Source organism: Hemibagrus wyckioides, linkage group LG16 (genome assembly GCF_019097595.1).
Source record: "Hemibagrus wyckioides isolate EC202008001 linkage group LG16, SWU_Hwy_1.0, whole genome shotgun sequence".
Lineage (NCBI taxonomy): Eukaryota > Metazoa > Chordata > Actinopteri > Siluriformes > Bagridae > Hemibagrus > Hemibagrus wyckioides.
The window spans coordinates 6,744,590-6,759,252 of record NC_080725.1 but is presented as its reverse complement, the minus strand read 5'-3'; the positions used below and the strand labels follow the sequence as shown (position 1 = coordinate 6,759,252).

Genomic DNA, 14,663 nt, shown 5'->3' with positions numbered 1-14,663 from the left:
TTATTATTATTATTATTATTATTATTATTATTATTATTATTAATGTAATGTAATTGTTGCCTTTTCCCTCTTTTTTCTTAATACGTCAAAGCTTTCACACATCTGCTTTCGTAACATTAATTTCGATTGACACAAAAAGAAACAAACAATCTTTAATATAAAATAATTCAAAGATCATTAAATTTCATATTTATCATTTTTATTTCTGTGTTTGTTTAATGTTTTTTTTTCCTCCCTTATAATTTGAGAGTTGTTTAGAAGAAGCCTTTGTTTTTGTCACATATACATTGCAGCACAATTCATTTCTTTTTTTCACATATCCCAGCTTTGGAAGTTGGATTCAGAGCACAGGGTCATTTGTGATACAGCGGTCCTGGAGCAGAGAGGGTTAAGGGGCCTTACTCAAGGGCCCAACAGTGTAAGCTTTTGCAGTGCTTGACCCCCAACCTTCTGACCAACAACCCAAAGCCTTAACCACTTAAGGTACCACCACTTTGTGTACCCGTGTCTAGTTATTTCCATCAGTGATTTAAGACTGTAGGCCAACTGTACATATCTGTCTCCTGTTCAAGTTGTCTTGAATGCACAGATAGACTGATTGCTGCTCATAGGCAACACTGTACAGGCAGATTGTTGCGAATGTTGTAGCAGTGTTTGTTTATGTTTGCTGTAATTCACCTAGACATATTTGAATAATTGTTAATAATTAATAACTAATTTCATTAGAAAACACTAAACCTACCTGAACACTTGAGCTGTCGAGGGCCTCCTGTAGTAACATCACTGTGCAGTAGAGGGCAGCAGATGATTTAGCTCGTGTGTGTGTCTCGACAGGTGTCCCTAAAAACGGTAGGGCTATTCATGATGAAATGATTGTGATAAAATATATTTAACATTATAGCGGGTTAAATAAAGGAATAAGGGGGAAAAAGTTGGTACATAAACTAAAAGAAACAATGCATGCATATTATTCATCTGAAAAAAATATTTATGCATCGTTAAAACATAAAAATAATAACAATGATAACAGATCATTATTATTATTCAGTTGAATAATAATAATAATAATAACAACAACAACAACAACAACAACAACAACAACAACAATAATAATAATAATAATAATAATAATTATTATTATTATTAGTAGTAGTAGTAGTAGTAGTAGTATTAACCAGGAACGAGAAATTCCTCTGTTTGTAAACAATAATCTGGATCTTTTTTTTTTAAACATGCCTTTCTGTTAGATAAACATTTCAAAGAATCCATTAGTTCATTAGTTGGCAAAAATGCACTAAAATGAACCGAATGCGTCTCGCACAATGACAGATTGACAGACAGGTGGCACCTCCCCCCATGGGCTGACAGACAGGTGGCACCGCCCCCCATGGGCTGACAGACAGGTGGCACCGCCCCCCATGAGCTGACAGCCAGGTGGCACCGCCCCCCATGAGCTGACAGACAGGTGGCACCTCCCCCCATGGGCTGACAAACAGCTGGAGGACTATGCAAACGACGGATTAATATCTCATAACTAAATAAATATAACTCATTAGACTGCAAAATTAGCACAGTACCGAGGGTACATGTAACAAGCAGGTTTGCTCTGTCATCTTTCCAGCGTGGTGTCTACTGAAGAGAGCGCAAATGCATATTAGTAACAGTAATTTAGCCTAGGCAGTGATGTAATGAAACCATTTAATTCAAATTAATTTACTTAATATTGCCATTTTACACATTTTCATTTCCAACTTTGGCTCCAGTGATGCTTAATTCATGCAGCACATATAGGACTGGGTCACACAGTTATACTCGTGATTAAAAACTGACTGTTTTGAACAAGCCCATTTAATGTGATTGGCTAAACCCGAAGCCCACACAATGGGCGGTGACAAGAGAATTGTCCAATCAGATACCAGGATGCGCCGTAAACAGGAACAGCTCATATTGGCGGCTATATAATTTAATAAGCAGTTAGGTTTATTATTATTATCATCACATATGCACAATATCGACAGTTTACTTCATCGGACATCTGAGGTAGACTTTTTTTTTCCCCCTAGTATGCTATGGAAGTGGATGTTGGGGGAGAATGGGTAGATTAAGACCATGGGGTTTGACTACTAATTGTGTGACAGTAGATTTGGTGGTAACGCATGGCACTTCTTGCTCTCCTTGTCTTCCATCCACAGTGTCTGGCGGAATGAAGGGATTGTACTTGGTGGAGCCGGTGGTGGCTGTGTACGCCTTTGGCAGTTTTATGGTTTATCCTCTGGTGCAGCAGTATGTGTACCGCCGTCTGTGGCAGCAGATCACCAACACCTCGTACCCTGTGATAGACACTTCCTCCCAGTGCGGCACGAACAGCAGCAACCATTCCAGCCAATATAATGTGAGTCTTTTCCTTCGAATCCTTTGTCATAACTCAGGTTACTCACTTTATTTAAAGGAAAAGTCTGCTCTGTGTTTCTGCTGTTGCTTGATTTTCCTGTTATTCCTGTTAGAAGACATCATTAGTGCAGCTACAGTGCTGCTTAATAGGAGAAAAAAAAAATCAAAATATATAAGCATTGCGTACAGGTTTTGCTGTCAAAATGTCATGTTCAGGAGAAATTTGATCTAGGTCTGAGAGACTCAGCTACATAATTAGTGATATGCAAGATTACAAGCTTGATGAATTTGACGGTATTCATTGAAAGTCGAGGCTTTGGAATTTTATTGGTTTGAAGAGAGTGTAGACAGATAAAGACCAAAGCTCTGCTGCATCACTCTCTTTACTTACTGATGAGTAACGTCTCAGGCAGTCAAACAGCATTGTATGTAATGTAGGAAACTGTTAACTAAAAATAATCCAATTTGTCTAAGAAAAGTTTTTAAAGCTAAAAGAAAATCTACAGAATTTCTGTACAAACAAATCTAGAACTCCAAAGAAGATGAAATGTTAATTATAAAGTCGTTCAGTGGGAGTTTTTTCTTTAAAAACAACTGTGTGCTAAGGGAGAGGGCCATGCTGTAGGCTATATTAGACTTTTTCAATTCTCTATGCTTGTGCATGCCAAAATTATTAATTGTTCTAGTAACTTCTGCATTCTGCTTCCTCTTTCCACTTTCTGGTTTTTTTTCATGCACTTTAAAGGACACCTTTGTGGTCGGCTTGAAGTAGCATTGCTTTCTGTCTCATGTATTTGCCCCATAGTCTGATTTGTTTCCCTTTTATGATTATTTGTTTTTTCAGTTGCTGTACTTTTTGTATTTTCTCAGGAAGTGCAAAAAGCGGCCTCGCTGTTCTCCATGTACTCAGAACTTTTCTCCGTGATCCCCAGTCTCCTGATGACCCTTGTCCTGGTGGCTTATAGTGATCAGCGTGGACGTAAAATCACCATCATTCTCCCTCTCATAGGCTCTCTGGTCTACTGCTTGTGCTTCCTAGCAGTGTCCATCTTTGAGCTTAACCTCTACCTGTTAATCGTAGCATCCATAGTCAGCTCCTTCTTCGGCGGTATAGGCACTATGCTTGGTGGCTGCTTCTCCTACGTGGCTGATTTGTCTGAAGATGGAAAGCAGAAGATGCTACGTATGGCCGGGCTGGACATGATGCTCGGGCTTCTATCTGGCGTGGCCTTAATCTCCACTGGCTACTTTTTACATGCCACAGGATTTAACTGGCCCTTTCTCACTGCTGCCATGTTCCATGTGCTCAATCTGCTATATGCAGTCTTTATTCTGGAGGAGAGCAGGGTGATTGACAGTGTGGCCAATGCTGAAATTAACACTCATAAATTGAAGAAGCTTGCACTTGGGATCTATAGCCTCTTTGCTCAAGGAAGCAGGAGAAAGAACTGCCTGCTTGCACTCTTGATTATCATCTTCAGTTCATTCAGCTTTGCGTACTTTGGAGGCCTGAGTTTGGTCACGCTGTACGAGTTGAATGAACCCCTGTGCTGGAATGAGATCCTCATTGGCTATGGTTCAGCTCTCTCCACAGCTGTGTTCGCCGTCAGCTTCCTTGGTGTGTACGTGCTGTCACGCTGCCTCTCTGAAACACCCATCATCTTCATTGGGATGTTATCCGTTTTCACTGGCTTGGTTATGATGGCCTTCGTCAAGACCACACTTTTGATGTTTCTTGGTAAACTTTCCAATGAATTCATTATAGTATCTGTTTATGACTGCACACATTCAAACTTAAAAGAACCCACTGTTTATCTGTATATATTGATTTGTAAGACTAATACGTTTACATTTACATTTCCGGCGTTTGGCACAAACTGCCATTCTCCAAAGCAATTTAAGGAAGTCTTTATTAATGAATACATCCTGATACTGGTTCACTAGATTACAGACTTAGAATACAATCAGTCTAGAACTGTGATGTGGAGGTAATATAGCAAGAAAAGCACAGTCCATCAGGAAGCGTTAGATCTTTTGATGTGGTTTGAAGATGGTGTCTCAGCTATATGGACATCTAGGAGAAATTTATTCCGCCACTAAAGTGTCAGACCACAGATGGTAGTATGTCACCATTTATACAGTAACAACTTACACAGACATTTATGTTATGGCAGTCCGCATAAATGGATTGAAAAACCAAGTGCAATCATTGATGTAGCGAAAATGGATAAAACTGTAACTGTAACTTTCCCCAAAACAGGAAAGTCTTCAGGGCAGACATCTTTGTGGTTTCTGGGTAACACGACAAGCTGCATTTCTGTCTTATTAGCCTTAAGAGAGAGAAAAAAAAATGAAGCCTGGTGAAGGAACAGCCGTTTATAGCTGTTGAAATCTGAGAGTAGTATACTGAGGTGTTCTTTTTCTTTTTATTGATATTAATTTGTAATCCTTGTCAAATTGCTGTGATATTAGAGTAACAAAACACTTCAGGACGTGCTGTTATGGGGGAAAAAAGAATTAAAAATGAAGAATTCAAATTATTTGTCACATACACAACAAAACTGAAATGCTTTATCAATCGTCTTCATCATAAAATAAATCTAATAAGAATGAAAAAGGAATATAAATATACAAAGAAAAGAATTTCAATACAACGATGAAATACTTTACTAAAGTCATTTATACATGGGAAAGGGAAAATATAATATAAGAAATCACATATAATAATGGGGTGGTAGGAGTAACTCAGGCTACATCATACCATTTCTGTAAGTGATTATTTTCCTATAACAGCATGTCTGTTGTGTTGTATCGAGTTAAATACACACATCAACATGTATATTGTGGTTCTGCAAACACAAAAGTGACCTCTATGCATTTCTTCGCAGTTTTTGAATTCAACCTTATTTTCTGAAAAAGCAGTATAACTCCATCTTAGTGAACATTCAAAAAATATGCTTCTGTAATGTAAATGATAACCAGGCTCAGAGCAAAACAGGTCAATTTCTTCATTTTTTATCACCACTCTTTTATCCTTGGTAAACCAGAAAACCTCCTATGTACAGATGGTTTTCAGTAGCAGCAGGAGTGATGTATTGAAATGTGTATTTGATCAGCAGTCACTCCCAGCATGTTAAACTCCCATCGATTTACCCATATCTAATCTCTCAAGGACATGTTTTTTTTCCTCTTAAATGTGCTGAAAGTGCATTTTGATTTCAGTGAGGCACTGTTCCTGCATGTCATAGTTAACCTAAAAACATGCTGTATTTTGTATTTCAGCTTAGCATGAAACACAGAGTACTCCATATAGTCAAAAGTATGTGGACACCTGACCATCACACCCACACATGCTCGTTCCTAAACCATGGGCATTAACATGGAGTTGATCCCCCGTTTTACTGTTATAATAAGCTTCACTTTTCTGGGAAGGTTTTGGAGCATGCCTGTTGGGATTTGTCCCTTGAGCCATGAGAGCATTAGTGAGATCTGGCAGTAATGTCAGATGAGGAGGGTTGCAGTTGATGTTGAAATTCATCTCAGAGGTGTTTAAGGGTGTTGAGGTCAGGGCTCTGTGCAGTGCTTTCACTCCAACTTTGACTGGCGAACCATGTCTTGATGGACATCGCTTTATGCACAGGGGCATTGTCATGCTGGAACATGTTTATGTGAGTAAAGAGAAATTGTAATGATACACTATACAAAGAAATTCTATACAACTGTGTGCTTCAGAGTTTGTGGCAACAGTTTGGGTAAAAAACACATAAGGGTGTCCTGTTCAGGTGTCCACAAATGTTTGCCCATATAGTGCAGCTGTGATCTTTTTTAATCAAAAAAAAAAAAATATAAATAATAATAATAATGCATTTCTGTCAGCAGTGTCCATATATTCTATTGCATTTCAGTGATTTCTTATTTAAGCCCTCTGTAACCACGCTTTACTAACTGCACATATACACCAGTTCTATTACTGACATCTCCTGATGTCTAGAGTAAATCAGTTTACATGCAGTTATCCACTGAAAGATATTTTGATGTTTGTCGAAATAATAAACAGCTCTACTATTAGAACCAGAACAATTAATGAATCAAATTAAAAAAAGAAAGGGACCGTATTAAAAAGATCAGTATTGTCAGGGTTCAGTTGCATTTTGTTGTCAGTGCTGCACATGTGGCACTCAGTAGCATTACAGGAAGTATGTTTATCATAAGAACATGCACACTTATTTCAGTTTAAGCATATTTTATTAGGGAGGTTTGCATGTTCATGTTACATGCTCTACACTGGAATCAATGAAATCCCTACTGACTATTAGAAGTAATTCGTGTTTTTCAGCAAAAACCTACCTTAACTAAGCAAGGGTTTCTCGTATAACATACTCTCAAATGCTTAATGTCAATTTGACTACCTGTTATCTTTATAGGTGCTTCTTTTGTGGCTAAGTTATCACTGCAAATATGTTGACTGACAATTTGCTATGTATGTTTACACTAATGTGTGTGAATTTTATTTTAGTGAGGATTCCCATGCTCCTGGGTATCATGCCGTTCCCTGTCATGCGGTCCATGATGTCGAAGGTAGTCTCGAAGAGTGAGCAGGGTATGTTTAAGGACTTAAACCACTGTTTTGTGACTAAAATCTCTTACTCAACTAGTTTTCCGTGTCGTAAGTGCTCTCCTCTTCCTGCTGTTTATAAAGATGTACATTCCCTCAGTCGTATCTAGTTGTTGAATTTTCAGTCCTTTAAACTTCAGGACAAAAAAAATATAGTTTTAAGTTTGCTTCTCCATTTTGGACACAAGCAAAAACTATATAAAAAAAAATGAATAAAAATAAATTTAAAAAAAAGATAGACCATTTTGGAGAGGTTTCCAGACCCAGTCTCAGAGGCCTCGTGTACTGTAACTTGGTACAACTCAGTTGCTTATCACGCATTTAATAGTGAGATCTGTTTTAGAAGTCAGTATCCTCAACCCTGGATCCATTTGAATCTGGTGAAACACTGGTTTTTCTCTAATTTAATGCATTATCTCTTAAATAATATAAGCAGGGGTTAATATTTCTTTTTCTCTGCTTGCTTAAGGTGCACTCTTTGCATGTGTGACTGCCATTGATAACCTGACAACTACAGTGGCAACCGCAGTATTCAACAGCATCTATGCCGCCACAGTGTCCTGGTTTTCCGGCTTTGCCTTCATCCTGGCTGGTGGATTCTGCCTCATTCCCATGAGTCTGCTGGGGTAAGCATGTGTGCATATGGTTTTCTATAGGGTACAGAGGCCTTATCCATACCTGGCATTATTCAGTCCCTCCAGTATTTCACAGAGCTTTTTTGGGATTGTTGCAGCCAGACATGCTTGATTTTGCTGAAGCTTTTCTCAATATTTGCAAAGCAACCTTTTGCTTTTTTTTTTTTTTAATGGAAAGCTACTTGAATTGGTGAAATGGCAAGGACAGGATTCCTCTTTTAAACTATCAGCATTGAAGACTCTATAATAATTACTAACTCAAGTTGGATGCACTTGAATGGAAGTGGGCTCTGGCTGAATGTGTGTTGGGACAACTTCTCACAATGTGAGATGGCCCAAATCTGCAGAAAATCTGGTAATTTGGAAAAATTGTAGGCTTTTATGAATATCTCAGGGTTTGCGTGATTCTGTTATTGTCAAAATGCGATCGGATCAGTGGGTCAGCACTGTACAGGTGTGAACAGAAGCAGCAGTGGCAGAGTCTATTTTTGCTATGCTGCTCACTCTGCATTAAAGTAACAGCACATTGTTCCTGGTCAAAATAAACATGGTTTGACATGAAAAGTGAGCTAATTGACCATAAAAACATTTATAAGTGATGTCTGTTGTGTTTAATACAGTCACCACTTGACTTTCAAAGGGCACTGGTGGCTCAGTGGTTGGTTTCTTGCCTACCATGCAGAAGGCCCAGGTTCGATTCCCAGCCAGTGCCCAAACCCCAGCCACTGGATGCAGTGCTGGTTCCAAGCGTGGATAAAAAAATGGTAGGTTTGAATCAGGAAGGGTATCTGGCATAAAATCTGTGCCAAGTTGTTGTGTGGTCCACTTTGGCAGCTCCTCAAATGTATGGAGCAGCCGAAAGATCAACAACAACCACATGATTTTTCAACACTGGAATTTTTTTCTTCATCAAAACGTTTCACTAAAGTTCCAATTTCACTATCTTTATAAACAGTTCTCTAATCATCTTCTCTTTTTTTCTTTCTCTTGAAGTTGATAATACAAAAATATTGTAGCTTTAGGACAGAGGACTTTGTACTTTCCAGTGTCATGTTATGTTTCCAAGAAGCCAGAACGTGCAAAGTCCTCTGTCCTGAAGATTCTCCCATGGCAGAAGAAGTATTGATATTACTGACACAAATGCTGACATTTAAGACTCCTTCCACGAAAGCTTTACTTTATGAAAGATTAGATTTTCTTTGAAAACAGATAAAAAAAAAAAGTTTGGATCATCTGGCACAGTCTCTATGATTGATAGGTTACTATAGATACTATAATATATAAGATATAAACATTTAACGTAAATTAAAGCTGGCTATTGCTAGAGCCATTCATCATTACCTTCAGACCAGTCAGATTAGAGAATTCGACAGGGCTGTGGTGACAGTAAAGGCATTCTTTCTCTTTTTTTAAAGGCTTGTTTTGTTCAGAACTAGGGCTGTTTTTTTATTTTCTCTTATCATGCTGAGTCACAGAAACATCACTATTCTGATGTGCCATGAGTGCGTGATAGATTCTTTCTTATTTAAATAATGCTGAGTAATTGTTATGGAAAAAGGCTATTAGTGGTGATATTTTTGAAGTATATTGAATGTAAAAGCATGTATAATGCATTTGCCTAGTGCTCCATTTTTATATATTTGTATTATGCCATATTTCAAATGTCCAAAGTCCAAAAATCATGCAGGTTTGTATAAGACACATACTACCCTGATTTACATTCACATGGACAGCAGCTTACTTACTTATAAGACTGACATCTAACTGACATAACCATGTCAGAACTGTCATTACAGATGCCAAATCACATCATGAGTGGTCATGGACAGTTGCACAGTTGTTCATTCATTACATGTCAGTGTTCATAAAATGCTTGTTATACATGTATACGCTGTTTAACACAGCAGTTGTGATGTCTAGTATGTGATCTGTAACATAACGACCAAAAGAATGTCCTTGTAAAAAATAAGTAGATCATGTCCAGAAAGAATACAAACAGTCCAGGGGCTTTCTACATGTTTTGCTTCCTCATAACTAAAATACCACACCAACTGTCTGTTTCGCCATACCACCGCTGTTATACCATTACAACAGTTGTTACCATGGTAACATACAACACATATGTCACTGTGACTGGACGCATATGACCATGATACATTACGGTTCAGTCAGTGTTATGATCCAGGTTTCTAGTTTCCCCCGCAATAGAAACACAAGTGACAAATAGGGTTCTAGTTTTACACAAGGCAGTTACGTAAAGTTCTGTTGGGAAATGAGGCGCAGCCATTAGCCCTGTGGTCATCATGTGAGAAAGATTATTATGATTAACTAGAAAACATCTGGAAAAGACTTTCAGTTCTGTTTAATTTCATATAGCTGATTTAACAATAGATATCGTCCCCAAGCAGCTTTACAGAAATACGGATGTTATGGGTTTCATCTCTAATGATTAAGCCAAAGGTAAGAGCAGTGAGGAAAATTTCCCTAAAATCAACACAAAGAATCGATGAGAGGAACCAGACTCAAAGGGGAACTTGTCCTATTATGGATGGCTGCTCTACTGTGCGGTGTACTTTAAAGTTAACAGTACTTCAGAGTGTTGAGAGGATGAAGCTGTTGAGAATAGGAGTCTTGGAATAAGCACAGGACAGCTTGAATTTTTATCATTTAAATGTGTACATCGGTTCCATGTGAGTGACATTCACACGATTGGTTTTCATTCATCCAACATGATCTGAGTGTGTATTTTCAAAGCTCTGAATACAACGTAAGCCTGAGCTTACTCCTGAGCTGAGAATGAAACGATGACACTGGTGTTTTGCAACAGACACATTACCACTGTATTATTCTACCATCCTCGTGAGATTCAGAGTAATTGGTTTATATTAATGCTAAATGAATTGATCACACTCACTCTATATCACTCAATCTAGTAAATAGAAACCCAAGTTTAGTATAAGGAATAAAATCACGTTTTGTTAGGAAACATAACCATTTTGTGTAATCTATGAGTCTGATCTATGTCAGATCTATGATCTGACAGACCACATATTCCTTTTTTTCGCCCCACTGCACTTACAAGAATATAATGTTAGAGTAAGAATACTGCACTTCATGGCACATTAATGAAATATTTTTGGCAGTCATTTTGAAAATTTCAACACGATCCAATCCGATTCAGTGGTTCATTAAGTATCACAGAAACAAATATGATTTTTTTTTTAAAAAGGAAATGATTAGTAGTATTTTACATTTACTTTTTTTATTTTAACATTTCTGGCATTTTGTAGATGCTCTTTTCAACAGAGTGATGTACAGAAGTGCTTTGAAGTCTCTATCAGTGAATACATTAACACTGGTTCAACAGGAGTATTTATATGCTTTAACATCAGGATTACATTCATTCATGTAAATATGTGGCTAAAACCCCATTTTGCTTATTTATTTATTTTATTTTTGGGTTTTCATGTTTGCTTGAACTGATTGGACTCTCAGGCATGTACACATCCACACACGCCAACCAGAAGAGAACCTTGAGCTTGCAGTGGTGCTGCACATCTTTTTCTTTCCTTATAATATGTTTGTAGTGTCAAAGTTGAGAGTTACAGAGGCAGGTTGAGGCGAAATGAATACAGTTTGCACCTTACTGATGTGGGGCTTTTGGTTTGTGTACGGGGTTTCAGAACTTATTTACATTTTGGCTGTCTTGGATTTCCCTTTGTTTGTTGGCTTAAAGGCTTACGGCTGTTCTATTACTCTTTGCTAGATTGCGTTTCATGGTAAAGGTCATTAGGATAAATGTCTTTGTGTCTCTGAGTCAGATGTATGAGTGTGTGTGTGTGTGTGTACTTGTGTGTGTGTTTGCATGTTCAGTAGAGAGGGTGGTACATTTATTTAAGTCATGCTGAGTTCAGTCTTTATGAAGGCTGTTGTAATTCCATTCTCTCACTGAAGTTCTACTTTCAGTTTGAGCCTTTTGGATGTTATCAGCCATTTAGCAATAAAATAATAAATAATTCGCAAAATCACGTTTTAAAACGGGAACAAGAAGTGATGTTTAGATAGATAGTTTCTACTGTTTACCGTATTTAGATTTATGTAAGTAATATATGCGCTCTTGCATGACATAATGAAATAAAATTGACTCAAATGAATTGAGAAAAATGTTTTATTTGTGCAAAATTGAACCATTTCAGTTATGTTGATTTTACTTGAAATTACATGCTCATAAGCCAAAAAAAAAAAAAAAAGCAAATGCAAATTGTTACTAAATGACAAAAATGAGTAGAATGCGGCAGGCAATCAGTCAAACATTTTTTGTAATACTGACAGATGTATGTACATATATTACTAGGTACTTATGTAGTGTCTCTAATGTTTCACTTCACGTTTATTTCAGCATTCTTCGATTCTTGGGGCTGGAAAATTCTACTGAAACTGAGAGTCTTTTGCCAGAAGAGGAAACTCAAGAAACGGACAACGCACCTGTTGCCTAAAAAAAGGGAAGATGCCTCTCACCAGTTTGTCTGTGTGCCATGAGACAACTGTGTGTATTCAGAGATGTTACATTTTGCACTTTATATATTGCTAAAGCCATGACTTTAGGAATGTTGTGGTTATATGTGAAAATGCTTAGTAAGGGTATTAACAACAACAACAAAAAAAAAAATGCTGACTAGATCTAAATATACTTAGTAAGGGTACTCAAGGTCATGTTGCACTTTACATTTCTGGAGAAATGTATTTTCAGTTCTTTGCAAGCTATGTTTGCAGAAGAATTTTATCCGTGAAATCTTTGGAAAATATATAAAAATTAGATTTTTAATTTTTTTTTTTCACTTTTATTTTTATTTTATTTTTTTTTCAAATAAGATATTTTTTTTAATATTAAAAAATATTATATATCGGCAGCATTCTACAAGAGAATGAAATAAGACATTAGCAATAACCTGATTATCATTAGATTATATTTCTAATTAGATTTTTAGAATAAGTTTTCATGGTGTTCCAAGTTTTAGGAAGTGCCTTTATATAGTTAGGTTTGCTATAAGGAAATATCAGAAGGACGTCATTTCATTAGAGTGTAAAAGGATGGGGTGAAGTGTCCTGGTATTGTCAAACCTTTCTGCTTTTTTATTCTGTCTGAAAAGAAGCAGCTTTAAACTGCGCTGCTACTGAACACCTTTTTAATCCTTGTTTGGTAAGAAGTGAAGTGTAAGTATTTTAAGTGAGGTGAAGTCTAAATGACATGAGTTGCAAGTCATGTCTGGAGTATTTGGTGGTTAGTGCTTTATATTAAGCTGCGTGTTTCTGATGTTTCCAACCACATCCTGGCCTATCTGTGTGTTTTTTTTTGACAGATGGCTTGGCTGTGTCAATAGGTCAAAAATAGAGGTTCAGGTAGAACTGTCAAATAAATTAGAAGTCAATATTCTATATTCAAATATACAAATATTCAATATGAAAACCATCTTATGGGATGTAAATGAATTGAAAGATTTGAAAAAAAAAAGAAAGAAAAGAAAAACGTTTAAATAGTTTGTTATTCCACTAGGGGGCAGTAGAGCAATAAACTCAGGACCATAAACACAGCTTATTAAACCTCTCAGTTGCTCAGCTAGGTGCAATGTGCTAACATTTATTTCTAAATACTAAACGATTTGACACTATATATATATATATATATATATATATATATATATATATATACATACATCTATCAGGCATAACATTATGACCACTGAGCGGTGACGTGAATAATGGACAAGGGTAAGGATTTGAGTGAGTTTGACGAAGGGCCAAATTGTGATGGCTAGACGACTGGATCAGAGCATCTCCAAAACTGCAGCTCTTGTGGGGTGTTCCCGGTCTGCAGTGGTCAGTATCTATCAAAAGTGGTCCAAGGAAGGAACAGTGGTGAACCGTCGACAGGGTCATGGGCGGCCAAGGCTCATTGATGCACGTGGGGAGAGAAGGATAGCCCGTGTGATCCGATCAGACGAGCTACTGTTGCTCAAATCGCTGAAAAGGCTAATGCTGGTTCTGATAGAAAGGTGTCAGAATACACAGTGCTTGACAGGTCAGGGCTGTTTTGGCAGCAAAAGGGGGACCAACACAATATTAGGCAGGTGGTCATAATGGGTGGTGGTGGCGGCTCAAGTGGTTAAGGCTCTGGGTTGTTGCCCGGAAGATCGGGGGTTCACGCCCCAGCACCGCCAATTGCCACTGTTAGGCCCTTGAGCAAGGCCCTTAACCCTCTCTGCTCCAGGGGTGCTGTATCATGGATGACCCTGCGCTCGGACCCCAACCTCCAAGGCTGGGATATGCGAAGAAAGAATTACACTGTGCTGTAATGTATATGTGACAAATAAAGGCTATTTCTATAATGTTATGCATGATCGGTGTATGTAAAGGCAGAAAACTACATATAGGTGTGTATATATATGGGTTTTTTTCTCCTTTTTTTTTTTAACATGCATTCCAACTGTTTATTCAGAGTACAATTTTCAGTTTGATGCTGATAAGGGAACACATTTAAGAGGAATTGTTAATGTAGTCTGCTTCACTGGACCCTAATTGTTATGTGTTCTGTTACTTAATCTGAGATTGACGTCCCTGCATTAAGAAGTACTTCACTCTTAAATGCTCAAATTTTTATAATAATAATAATAAAAAAATATTGTCAACCCTCATTTACTGTTCTTTTTCAATATACTGTCCTTTTTCTAAAAAAAAAGAAAAGAAAAAGAAGAACACGAAGCCTCATACTAAAGCAATTTTAGGCCATGCAAGAGAAAAGTCATGTTCACCTGCATTGTTATAATCGTCCAACACAAAAGACTAAGGGTCTTCTGTCTAACGGCACATATTGAATGTTACATACGATTCACATATGGGCAGGTGATAGGATGAAAATATCATATCACACTACTGAAAGATGCTTCTATTACTTTAAATTGATGTGATATATGTGAAACAAAAAATAAATGTTGACTTTACAGGTTCAGTATCAATATGTTTTC

General features: G+C 37.3%; 1 protein-coding gene across 1 annotated transcript; it reads left to right on the top strand.

The window, feature by feature from the left end:
• Positions 1-1,907: 1,907 nt before the first annotated feature.
• Positions 1,908-14,133, top strand: LOC131367319 (solute carrier family 46 member 3). Its single transcript, XM_058412669.1, has 6 exons — positions 1,908-2,040; positions 2,193-2,392; positions 3,262-4,129; positions 6,908-6,991; positions 7,476-7,632; positions 12,041-14,133. The coding sequence occupies exons 2-6, from the start codon at positions 2,204-2,206 to the stop codon at positions 12,135-12,137; spliced, it is 1,395 nt and encodes a 464-aa protein (XP_058268652.1). The 5' UTR covers positions 1,908-2,040; positions 2,193-2,203; the 3' UTR covers positions 12,138-14,133.
• The last annotated feature ends 530 nt before the right edge of the window (positions 14,134-14,663 follow it).

Excerpts from the sequence above, each read along its gene's own strand:
- LOC131367319 (XM_058412669.1), top strand. The coding sequence starts at position 2,204 with ATGAAGGGATTGTACTTGGTGGAGCCGGTGGTGGCTGTGTACGCCTTT. Across the intron at positions 4,130-6,907 it reads CACACTTTTGATGTTTCTTG|TGAGGATTCCCATGCTCCTG; the intron begins GTAAACTTTCCA and ends ATTTTATTTTAG. Across the intron at positions 7,633-12,040 it reads ATTCCCATGAGTCTGCTGGG|CATTCTTCGATTCTTGGGGC; the intron begins GTAAGCATGTGT and ends CGTTTATTTCAG.